At 40.4% G+C, this 12,514-nt stretch overlaps 1 protein-coding gene across 50 annotated transcripts in view; it reads left to right on the top strand.

Moving 5' to 3' along the window:
- The window catches only part of LOC109465484 (fibrillin-2-like), a 206,866-nt gene that overhangs the window by 143,492 nt on the left and 50,860 nt on the right, over nucleotides 1-12,514 (top strand). For 3 of the 50 annotated variants that reach the window (XM_019762829.1, XM_019762827.1, XM_019762828.1), the window contains exons 9-23: nucleotides 46-248; nucleotides 485-653; nucleotides 1,903-2,001; nucleotides 2,952-3,074; nucleotides 3,299-3,421; nucleotides 4,553-4,675; nucleotides 5,422-5,544; nucleotides 5,850-5,972; nucleotides 6,621-6,743; nucleotides 7,511-7,633; nucleotides 7,930-8,052; nucleotides 8,715-8,837; nucleotides 9,364-9,486; nucleotides 10,706-10,828; nucleotides 11,304-11,426. The exons of the other annotated variants lie outside the window; for them this stretch is intronic. In XM_019762829.1, the coding sequence (XP_019618388.1) occupies nucleotides 46-248; nucleotides 485-653; nucleotides 1,903-2,001; nucleotides 2,952-3,074; nucleotides 3,299-3,421; nucleotides 4,553-4,675; nucleotides 5,422-5,544; nucleotides 5,850-5,972; nucleotides 6,621-6,743; nucleotides 7,511-7,633; nucleotides 7,930-8,052; nucleotides 8,715-8,837; nucleotides 9,364-9,486; nucleotides 10,706-10,828; nucleotides 11,304-11,426 (1,947 nt within the window). The remainder of the gene's footprint in view (nucleotides 1-45; nucleotides 249-484; nucleotides 654-1,902; nucleotides 2,002-2,951; nucleotides 3,075-3,298; nucleotides 3,422-4,552; nucleotides 4,676-5,421; nucleotides 5,545-5,849; nucleotides 5,973-6,620; nucleotides 6,744-7,510; nucleotides 7,634-7,929; nucleotides 8,053-8,714; nucleotides 8,838-9,363; nucleotides 9,487-10,705; nucleotides 10,829-11,303; nucleotides 11,427-12,514) is intronic. 50 annotated transcript variants of the gene reach the window in all.

The following is a 12,514-nucleotide window of genomic DNA, read 5'->3' on the forward strand; positions in this document are numbered from 1 at the left end:
TGTTATACAATCTATCAACTGTAATGAACTCTTTGTTTTCGATAGAAATGGATTGTCCAGCAAACAGCGATTACTCTTCATGCATAAGCGCCTGCCCTGCGACCTGCGTGAACCCCAGCGCCCCAAACAACTGTGACCAACCTTGTGTGGAAGGCTGCGAGTGCGATAGTGGCTACGTACTAAGTGGAGGGGACTGCGTGCTTACGGGTCAATGTGGTTGCACCGACATTTATGACAACTACCATGCGGTACATGAGATTTATCTCAAATATCTGTACATGCGACTGCCCTGATTATGTCAGCCGCTATTTACAAGTTAGCAGTGCCTGGTTCAACCATAGCCCCACTCAGCTCTTCATGCTAGGTAAAGTAACATAACATAGATTCGTGTGGCAATGCACCAGAATATGAAAAATGAAGAGTGTGCACAATGTCAATCTATTGAGATGAAAATCGAGTTTTAACGAGCTATTTATATTTTCAGGTCGGAGAGGTGTGGGGATCAAGTGACGGGGAACAATGCGATTGCTCACTATTATTTGGCTTTATTCCGACCATCAACTGTGCACAAATAACATGTGATGAAGCCGCAGGTTACTACTGGGTGCTCCTGTATGGAGTATGGGACTGCTACTGCATTGTACCCTGTTGTGGTAAGACACAGTCTTACTATACTTTTTGAAGGTGCCCTTCTTTTTGTCGACGCCTCTGGGCCAATAGTTTGCATATCATACGTTTTATTGCAAGGAATCCACAGGAATGTCTATTGTGTTTGAGCAAACTCTGTGGACAAACAAACAAACAAAAAAACAAAAACAAACAAAAACTCACGGTGCCCAACACAACATAGATCGCTTCTAAGTGTTTTTTATTCCAACTTGTAATCACCAGACGTGGTGACGACACACTCAAGTATTTTCAACTTATATTAATGCCGCCACCAACACGGGACAAATACAAGACAGGCCAATACTTATTTACACCTGAGCTAAGTGAGGAAAGTCGTGTAAAGTGCCTTTCCCAAGGGCACAAGATCGGTGGCATGTCAGGACTCGAACCCGGGACTCTCAGTTCCGAGTCGCGCACTCTGCCGCTACGCCACACGACCCCACAGATAAAGTGTTTTGTCCTGCGTAGTGCCCTTTCCCAGCCTAGTTTGGATGATTGGAGTGAGAAACTAGGTCACACAGGTTCAAATATCAAGTCGGCTAATAGACCCAGGATCATTAGGGTTGATTTCCTGGCTTTGTAGGTTATGTTTTTGAGGTAGATGGCTGTTTTCCGACACCGTATCCCTTCCGCTCCCCACCCTTAAAGCGTCCTTACATCCCTCCCCTTACCGGTTGTGAACAAACATAGGGACAATTTTCTACCAGGCATATCTCAAACATCGTCGATGCAAACCTGGAGGAAACTTGGATGTGTGCTAGTATTTTTGTTTGCTACATTGATTTTGCGTTGGGGAGGGGGCCTTCTGCAGTGCTCAAAAACGGCACTGCCATTTCTGGAGTGGTACGGCCTGTTCTTAGACTGAAATCCAGTCCTGTGTTATGTTAAGGTCTGACGTATTTAACTAGCAAGAGGGGGATCTAAAGAGAGTTTCTCGTATTCAGAACCCATTTTATTGGTGCATTGTGCTCATTTCGTCGGAGTAAAGGTGGCTATTTTTATCCGCAAATCACAGCACACTACCCGGCACAATTACATAGGGACCAATAGTGTCTGTTTACAGCACGTTAAAATTTCTAGTCTCCAAAGAGATATAGAGCTTGTGTTTTCTTGTAAGAAGAGGGGCGGTAAGATGACTTTTGATGGCGTGTTTAGCGAGGAATGATTGACAAAACGTGACAGCACATCCTTTGCATCACAATACTTTTTTTTATTGTTCTTCCATTTGGGCAGATGTGACCTGTGAAAATGGCGGAACTTGCGTGAACGGCGCCGGGGAAGATTATACCTGTAACTGTGCTCCAGGCTTTACAGGAGTTCACTGTGAAACAGGTGAGTACTCTAATCAGAAATGAAATAACATGCATGACAGGTGTTTCATTGCGTTCTCTGAGAGAAAAGACGACTACGTCAAGGAACTACACCGCTGATGGAACTTTCTGATGCATGGGATTAACTTAAATTCAATTTGATTGTTTTTTTCCTGGAAAAAATATTAACTGCCATCCAAATATGCCAACACAGACACCGACGATATTGAACAAAATTTCCACAAACATCCTGTAAAAGCAATCTGTAAAATGTCAACTTAATAAGAACCAATATTTGTACCATGAATTAATTAATATCCCATAAATATGATAAAGACTGAATTAAAGTCGAAACTGGTCAATTCCGTCTCGAGTCTGTCATCGAGTCTGTCATCTTCCCATCGCTACGAATGATAATACCCCATAAATATGTTAACTTTGTAATAGCGTCAATTACACTATCGCAAGGAAAGCGCCACATGATTCACTGCAATATCGCATATCGTAGTAAAATCGTACTAAATGTGTATATTTAAAAAATGGTACATTTCTACATGTATTCTGTTACAAAAAAGTTCTAGATCTGATACAACGTAACATTAACCCGCGCTACGGTGGGTAAGGCAGTATAACATAATACATGTATCCGTATCTTACTATGGACACAAAATATGTGTCTTTTGCTTGATTTGTATTATATAGATAAACGGGACATTCAACTGTTACCAGCTTTTTACATTTTAGTGTATCACACGCGACTCTTTACAATGTACCTTCCTTGTATTGATAACGAAGGTTGTACAAAGACAAGAATTATATTTTCCCTTCCCTAGATTTAGCAGAGGTTCAGTTCTCTAACATATAGATCTATTTCTGAAAATATGGTCAGATTGTGCTATAAGGTTCGTAGCAAACAGCAAGACAAAGATTACTACTATGTGTTGTTACTAGTATTGTTGCTTTTGTCTACAGATATCGACGAATGTACCACTGGCACACACAACTGCAATCAACACGCAACCTGTACAAACACATTCGGCGGTTTTACCTGTACCTGTAACGACGGTTACAGCGGGGACGGAGTTACTTGTACTGGTAAGACCTGAAGGGATTCGGTTGTACATCTGTAAAACATTACTGTTCGAATCCATGTATTACTGTTACATTTGTATTTTACAAAACATCTAACAGGTTTATGAACAATTTCCGTGCAGAAAAAAGTGTACTATAGGTACATGTACATGTTAGAGATTGTTAATGACCAAGATTTCTAGTATCCTCACCTCACCTCTAGTATGTTGTTGCGGTTTTTGTTTCAGATATCAACGAATGTACAGAGGGAACACACAACTGCGACACTGATGCAACCTGTGCTAACGAAGGCGGTAGTTTCACCTGTACCTGTAACGTCGGTTACACCGGGGACGGAGTCAACTGTGATGGTGAGAACTAAGGAATTTGCTGTACTAACGATAAACACTATTATGATAGTTTCAATAGTACGTGCATTGCATCTATGGGATTCCATTTCACAAAAAAAGTCTCATGGGTTTATTTAGCAATCTTAAAGGATACAAAATAAGAATTAAATTATATATCAGTGCACACCTGAGTATAAGCTGTCGAATGTGCCCTATGTGGCAGAAACTGCCATTTTGTGTAAAAAAAATACTGAAGGGAAATGTGTGCAGTCTTTGCCTAATTCACGTCAAGTGACGTGGCGTGTGCCTTCCTTGCATTGACAACATAGGCCCACTCTAGACGAAGCATTTCGCGACAGCGGTAACTGCCGACAGCGGCACGCCGACAGCAGGAACGCCGTCTAGAGAGGATTCCCGACAGCGTAGTCCCGCCGTCATGAAATTTTCTGCCGACAGCTCCGAAATTGTCGGCCGACAACTCAGCGGGAGTCTCCGACAACTTTAAAGTGCGTATAGAGAACTGGCGACAGCGGGAGGTCAGAGTTCAGCGATTAGCATATAGCGCGGGGCATTAGAACTCTCTCTCATTGATCAAAATGGCCAGGTATGTAATCGTATGCGAATTGCAGAGAATCGCACAGCGAGTTTTGTCGTCCTAGGGGACGAAAGTCGCAGGCTGCCAAAGCAATGGCATGCAGGGTGTATTCTTTCTGCGCGACGTGTCAGCAACATCTCCCGGTATCTCAACCGTCTCCTGCGTGCACCCCTTGCTCGTCGCCTCACAAGACGCGAGTGACTAAAGAACATAACATAAAGATAAACATCTGAAACACGGCGAGGAAAAACATTGGTGGCTCCCTCGCCATTTTGGATTTGGCGCGTTAGAACATTCGAACGTTCGATGTTCGATGCGAAGACATTTGTGTGTATAAAGACGTCGCGACAGCGGCGTCCCGACAGCGGGAAATATCGCAGCTGTCGCGAAATGCTTCGTCTAGAGTAGGCCATAGTCTAGACTAGTGGGATTCCGTAGAAGTTCAGTTCTGCGAAATGTAGTTCCCTCCCTACATTGAGGGCCAGCATGTATCCTGAGGATTTAAGCGAAGAGTTAGATGAAGTCTACAAGTATGCCGTTGCGGTTTGTTTTTACAGATATCGACGAATGTGCAACTGACACGGACAATTGTCACGCTGATGCAACCTGCACTAACACAATCGGCAGTTTCACCTGTGCCTGTAACGACGGTTACACCGGGGACGGAGTCAGCTGTAATGGTAAGAACAAGCGATTCGGTTGTATTTGGTTGGGCATCTGTAAAACGTTATACATATACAGATAAAATAAATTTTTGGAGTTTAATGTCACAAAACGTTTCATATTTGGATTCATTAAGCACTAGTTTATGGATTACAATTTCAGTGTTTTTAATAGCTCTTTGAAGGTGTGGTTTAAAAATTGAAAATGTGTGTACGACTAAGTGATGTTCGTCGCAAAACCTCGGATAGAGTCGTTTACAGTATCATAATGATGGAGAGACTTTATATTCTGCATGTTGTATATTACATTAACATTGAACTGAACAAATGTGTATATTTTAGAAACATTAAATTTTTATACTTACTTACGATAAACAATGTGATACGACGTAGTATAAATCTGCCAACCGGTAGAGCCTCAAAACATTATGGCATTATTTCCACGTCAAAACTTCGAATTTGAAATGAATGCTCCTTGCCCTATTCATGTCAAATAGAAATATGATCAACTTTATGTTTCACCTTGTACCTGCGCTTTACATTTTACCGTTCAACGTGTCACTAGCTGTGAACCTTTCATGTATCTTTAAAGTAGGTAAAAACAGAAATTATATTTTCCTTTGCCTATTAAGATTCCGAAGAGGTTTAGTTCTGTGAGATATACCACCCTCCCTCCAGGAATTACCAGCTAGCATGGATTGTAAGATTCAAAGCAAAGAGTAAGACGACTGTTACTAGTATGTTGTTGCGGTTTGTCTCCGCAGATATCAACGAATGTACAACTGGCGCGGACAACTGCCACGATGATGCAACTTGTGCTAATACCATCGGCAGTTTTACCTGTGACTGTAACGCCGGTTACGGTGGGGACGGAGTCAACTGTGATGGTAAGAACAAAATTTGGTTGTACATCCGTAAAATACTATTAGTATACTGTTCGAGTGCATGCATTTGACAAGACGGGACATCGTAGTAGTGCCAGCGCTTCACATTTCACTGCATCTCATGTCACTATTTACTGTGTACCTCTTTTTGAGAGAAGAGTGATAGTTTTCTTTATCTGCAAAGAGGCTCAGTTGTGCACGATATAACTCTCTACCTCCGGTGATGTCCACGAGTGCTCTAAGATTTTGAGCAAAGAGTAAAGTGAACCTGAAGTCTACCTGAATGTTGTTGCGGTTTGTTTTTACAGATATCGACGAATGTGCAACTGATACACACAACTGCCACACTGAGGCAACCTGTGCTAACACAATTGGCAGTTTCACCTGTTCTTGTAACGAAGGTTACTCCGGGGACGGAGTCACCTGTAATGGTAAGAAAATGCGATTCTGTTATACATCTAAAACATTAAACCGTTATATTGTATGCATTACTTTTATAACCTTCGCGGAAAAGTGTGTGTGTGTGTTTGTTCGTGAGTGTTTCAAAACGATAACATAGGCGTGAATGAATTGTCTCTGTAATACTTGGTAGGTGGTTAGGTCTTCATGATACCGGGAGGGGATAAGTGTCTGGGCCACTTGGTGGTTGGTTATGATGCTTGAGTAGAACTTCTTTTTTATATCTTGTGATCTGGACACTTTACGTTCACAAATTGAATTGTATTTGGAAAGAAGTCAATGAGTTTGGACCTCCTAGCAACTTGCACTGGAGCTGCAGTGGTGTCTCCCTATGGAGGATAACTCAAGAACCTGTCGGCGGATCGTCGTGATTTTCGGTGTATGGGTAGCTTACGCGATGCGTGACACACCCTTTCTTCAAATCGGGGTGTACTTTACATATAGCGTAGGTTAGAAAATATATAATAGCCATATTTTTTTCTTTTACGTCTTGAGATTTTGTACAGTTTCAGTTCTGACAGATATAGCTCCCTTTCGCCAGGGATCATCAGCATGGGCTGTGTGATTAGTAGAAAGAAGAAAGACAAAGATCAGTATTTTGTTGCGGTTTGTCTCTACAGATATCAACGAATGTACTGATGGCACACACAACTGCCATACTGATGCAACCTGTGCTAACACAATGGGCGGTTTTACCTGTTCCTGCAACCCCGGTTACACCGGGGACGGAGAGTCCTGTACTGGTAAGAAAAAACAAAAAAATGGCTGTACATGTATATGCATCACATACATTAAATCCTATTTCAAAAGAATTCTACTCGGCCTACTAAGCACTTTATTCTGCATTGCAATTTCCGTGTAAAAACATTTAAGAGTCGAACATGTGTATGATGCAGTAATGCCGCATTGATATTTGAAATGTGATCGTTAACCATATCACAACAATTGTGTGGTACGATTTCATTTAACTTTGTGTGTACAGGAACGTAAAAAAGTAACTTATTATGTCTATTGCAGAGACGTCTTATTTTTACCTTGTTACGACAAACGATATGCTACAACTAAACATTTATCAACAATAATGCAGTAACACGAAAGAAATTACTGTATGATATCTGTGTAAATTCTTTGCTTAACATTGATTATTTAAGTCAAGTGAGATAATGAAAACATGATGTTTGACGTAGTATAAGGGCTTCACACTAATTTGCATCTCACGTGACTACTGTTAACCTTTCTTAGTCTTGTACTGATAACGTAGATTATGAATCAAGAATGATATTTTCTTTACCTAATGAGATTGATTCCACAGAGGTTCAGTTCTGCGAAAAATGTATCTCCCTCCCTCCAGGGTTGACTGAAGATGAAGACTATTAGTATGCAGAAAGTAACTTCAAAGAAAGATGGTGGATACCGTCTGAAAGTTTTTGCACTTTTAGTCAGTAAGTCGTGTGTATCATGTAAATGCTTCATGTTACTAATTGTATGTTGTTGCGGTTTGTTTCTGCAGATATCGACGAATGTGCGACTGATACAGACAACTGTCACGCTGATGCAACCTGCACTAACACAATCGGCAGTTTCACCTGTGCCTGTAACACCGGTTACACCGGGAACGGAGTCACCTGTACTGGTAAGAAAAAGCATTCGGTGGTACATATGTTTACATTATGCTATTGGAATGCATGCATTACTTTTTTATTACTCAATGAAGGAGGGCAATTAACTTTATCCACGAGTGCTTTACATGACACTGATGTGCACATTTCAAGTATCTTTTTGTAACCTATTGAGATTGTGTATAGGTTTATATTGTATAGGCTTATATTATGTATAATTAGCTCTAAGATACATACTTCCCTTACTATGGGTTTAGTAACATGGGCTATAAGATTGGTAGCAAATATATCGTCTGTGGTTTGTCTACAGATATCAACGAATGTACAGCTAACACGGACAACTGCCACGATGATGCAACCTGTGCTAACACAATCGGCAGTTTTACATGTTCCTGTGACACCGGTTACGCCGGGGACGGAGTCAACTGTGATGGTAAGAACAAAAAAAGTTGTTTATGCATCCCTTAAACACTATAATGTTAGAGTACATGCATTACACCACGGGATTCCATTGCAAAAAGAAGCCACGTGGATTCGTTAAGCAATGTATAAGCATTACAATTTCCGTGTGAAAATATCACAAAGGTATGTGTTAAAGAATGGGAAAATACGTGGAAGCATGTAATACCGCAAAATATACTATTTTATAACGATAGTACTATAGGGATACGATTTTCTGGAGTATTGGAGTATATCAGGGATATTGAACAGAAAAATCAGGTATATTGCAGAGACGTTATTTTTAGATTGCTTCAATAAATGATGTGTTACACCGTGCGATGGCACATCAAACAACATTATTGTATCAATTCCGTGTCAAACTTAGGGGCGCGAAATTTGTACCACCTTTGCTCAATATAATTCACACGAGATAAGAAAACGTGAAGTCTTTCATTCAATTTACCTCGTACCTTTCTTGTATAGATGACGTAGGTTACAAAGACAAGAATGGTGTTTTACCTTACATATTGATATCTCGTAGATGTCCAGTTATGTGAGATATAGCTCCCTCCCTGCAATGATGACCAGCATGTGCTGTAAGGTTTTGAGCAAAGGGCAAGACTACTAGTATGTTGTTGCGGTTTATCACTACAGATATCGACGAATGTGCAACTGATACGGACAACTGTCACGCTGATGCAACCTGTGCTAACACAGACGGTAGTTTTACCTGTACCTGTAACACCGGTTACACCGGGGACGGAGTCACCTGTACTGGTAAGAACAAGGGGTTTGGTTATGTACATCAATGAAACATTATACTGTTAGAATGCATGCATTACATTTATTACTCTGTAAGGAGGTCAACGAAGTTTGCTTTTTACCAGTGTGTGCTTCATATGTCACTATTTACCATGTACATTTCTAGTGTCGACATCGATGGTTAAAAACCAGGAATTATATTTTGTAGCCTATTGGGATTGTGTTGATTGTGTTGGAGGATAACTCAAGACCTTGTTGGCGGATCGTCATGATTTTTAGGTGTGTGGGTAGCTGACGAGTTGGGTGACATAACGAAATGGCAATTACTAGTACTCAAGTCGGGGTGTACATTAGATAGATGTTACAAAACAGTAGCCATGCCCATATTTTCCTTAACGTCTTGAGATTTTGTATAACTTCTTGTCTGCGAAATATAGCTCCCTTTCTCCGGGAATTATGACCATGTGTTGTGAGGTTGGTAGAAAAGAGAGAGACGAAGATTACTAGATTACTAGTATTTTGTTGTCATTTGTCTCTACAGATATCAACGAATGCACAGAAAACACGGACAACTGCCACGATGATGCAACCTGTGCGAACACAATCGGCAGTTTTACATGTGACTGTAACACCGGTTACAGCGGAGATGGAGTCAACTGTGATGGTAAGAACAACGGAGTTGGTTGTGCATCTATATAAAAAACATAATGATTATACTGTTCGAATCCATGTGTTATTAACCTTGAGCAACGTTTTAGGAATAGTACAGCTTTCGTGTGAAAACATCATATTAAAGATTAAAGGTAATACCACATATATATTTCTGATATCATCTACTATATTAGAACGAGGGTGTTATACGATTTCCTGTAATACTGTGCATCACAAAAACTATGTGTATTGCAGAGATTGTTGCGGTAGGGTGGAAATTCAGTGTAACATTTTCAAAAGACAGAATGACCCAGATACTTGTTACAAAGTCACATAAACAAGAAAATTGCAGTTGTCAGTTTGGAAAAGCAACCTGGATCAAATTCCAACTTTCAAATCAGCCCTTTTATAAAAGGACATATATGGTGCCCTTACTATATAACGCCCTTACTATATAACGCCCTTGTTGTATCAAACTGTCTACTTGTACATGTATCTTATCTGTGCTTGTAACTTGAAATGTCTTTATAGCAAGTGAATCAGCTTTGGCAACTCTGTGTCTGACATATGGCTTGTAAGTGTGATGCCTACTTGCAGTCAGATAAACCAGTGTAGACTTAGGCTTTGTATGTAGAACTGGGCATGTAACTGCCAGCCAAGGTCTCAAGCTACAAGTTAGAACAAGGCAAGTCACAGCTGTCATTACTATTATATATACTTTATATTCTGGATTACTATTGAATATAACTTCTTATATATATGTGTGTGCATCGGACTCTACAGCCACAGTAGACGATGCACTCCCAGGGTGCCGACAAGATAGTCTTCCGAGACTGGACTGCCAAGGATGATGATATCTCATTTCAAAAGTGTCTAGAAGAGAAATTTTTACTTGGCAAGCTAAACTGTCTTAGCCAGGCTTCCCCCCATGTACACTGCACGGCTGCCAGGACAAGACTGGTAGTTCATGTTATGGGGTCATTATATAGTATTACTGGCCACACAAGATACCATAATGTGAAGTCCATGACTCAGTTTTCTGTGTACCTTTATTGTATCGATAACGTAGGCTACGTAGGCAAGAATGATATTTTTCTTATCTAATGAGATTTCATTGATGTTCAGTTATGAGAGATATAGCTCCCTCCATTCAATAGTGATGACCGGCATGTGCTCAGGCTACGTTTTGATCAAAGGTCAATTAGTATACGGTTGCATTTGATCTTTTACAGACATCGACGAATGTGCAACTGACACGGACAATTGCCACGCTGATGCAACCTGTGCTAACACAGACGGCAGTTTTACCTGTACCTGTAACACCGGTTACACCGGGACTGGAGTCACCTGTACTGGTAAGAAAAAAGCCATTTCGTTATACATCAGATTCTGGTTATACGGCAGAATTGACAGAATGCATGCCTTATGTTTATTGAGTTTCATTTTTAAAATATTGTACTGGGTCTATCATACGTTGAAGTATCGAAAATATGTGGACGATTCAGTGACGCATTATATGTGTGATAGTAGGGTCATGAACGGTAGCATACAATAATAGCGTGATACTTTTTATTGCAATCTGTATCCAACAATGAAATGAAAATGTGAAGTTTAACGCTTGCCGGTGCTTCACTCCACACGACACTACTTACTGTATCGCTAGGAAACAGATATTATATTTTCCTTTACCTATTGAGATTCTGTAGTTTTGTTCATGTAGTTTTGCGAGGTATGCTACCTTCCTTCAGGGATTACCAGCATGAGTTGTAAGTTTTGTAGCAAAGAGGAAGAAGAATATTACTAATTTGTTGTTGCTGTTTGTCTTCACAGATATTAACGAATGCACAGCTAACACGGACAACTGCCATGACGATGCAACCTGTGCTAACACAATCGGCAGTTTTACCTGTTCCTGTAACCCCGGTTACACTGGGGACGGAGTCATCTGTGATGGTGAGAACAAATAATTTGGTTGTAAAGCAAGCAATGGTTAATCCGTCTAAATATCACATCTCAATATATCATATTAAAAGCGTACGTTAAAGAATTGAAAGTATGTTCATGCAGTGATACAACATAACAATGTGTGCATACGTACGAAACGTTTGTCCATAATAAGGTAGCGTAAACAACATTTACGTCACCATTTCCGTGTCAACCCTACAATGCTGAATATTCATTGTCTTTGCTTAATTAACGCCATGTGGTATTCAAAACGGGATATTTGGGGCAGCACAAGGGCATCATATCGTAGTATCATTTCCTGTGTACCTTTCTTGTATCGATAACGTAGATTAAAAATAACAAGAATGACTTTATCTTAGCGGTTTAGTCCTAAGATATAGCTCCCTCCCTCCAGTGATAATTACCAGCATGTGATTTCATTTGATTTATTAGACGAGTTCAATAGAATTGTATTAACAATGTATATATATAGTGCACAACGTAATTATAGTAAATGCATGACGTCTAGGCCAGATTTCATAACCTGTTAACCCTAACGTTAGACTGCAACATCTGTTATGTAATAGTATGTTAACCTGACATGTAAATATAGTACACAATGTAATTATAGTAAACGCACGACGACTAGGCCGGATCTCATAGCTTGTTAACGTTAGACCGCAACATCTGTCATGTAATAGTATGTTTATCTGAAGTGTAACCGACACTGTTAACTGCTACCTGTTTCGAATTGTTTATGTTCTTGTTGTGAGGGCTAGCCCTTTATAATTGTTGGACAGTCCTGGCTGTATACATATGTTTTATTCAGCCTAATAAATCTACGAGGGAAGGGCAAGACGGAGATTACTAGTAGGTTACTGTGGGTTTTCTCTACAGATGTCGACGGATCCTTAACACGGACAACTGCCACACTCGTGCAACCTGTACTAACACAATCGGCAGTTTCAGGGGTTCTTGTTATTATAAAACTAATCATACTTGTATAAGGAAGAGTGGGTGCCGAACAACAAATAAGGTTTCCATGCCCCGCCATAGAGAGTTACGGCTCTACAAGAGGATGTGCATATTATCAAGTT

This window comes from Branchiostoma belcheri, unplaced genomic scaffold, assembly GCF_001625305.1.
Source record: "Branchiostoma belcheri isolate BF01 breed outbred unplaced genomic scaffold, Haploidv18h27 scaffold151, whole genome shotgun sequence".
In the NCBI taxonomy this organism is placed as follows: domain Eukaryota; kingdom Metazoa; phylum Chordata; class Leptocardii; order Amphioxiformes; family Branchiostomatidae; genus Branchiostoma; species Branchiostoma belcheri.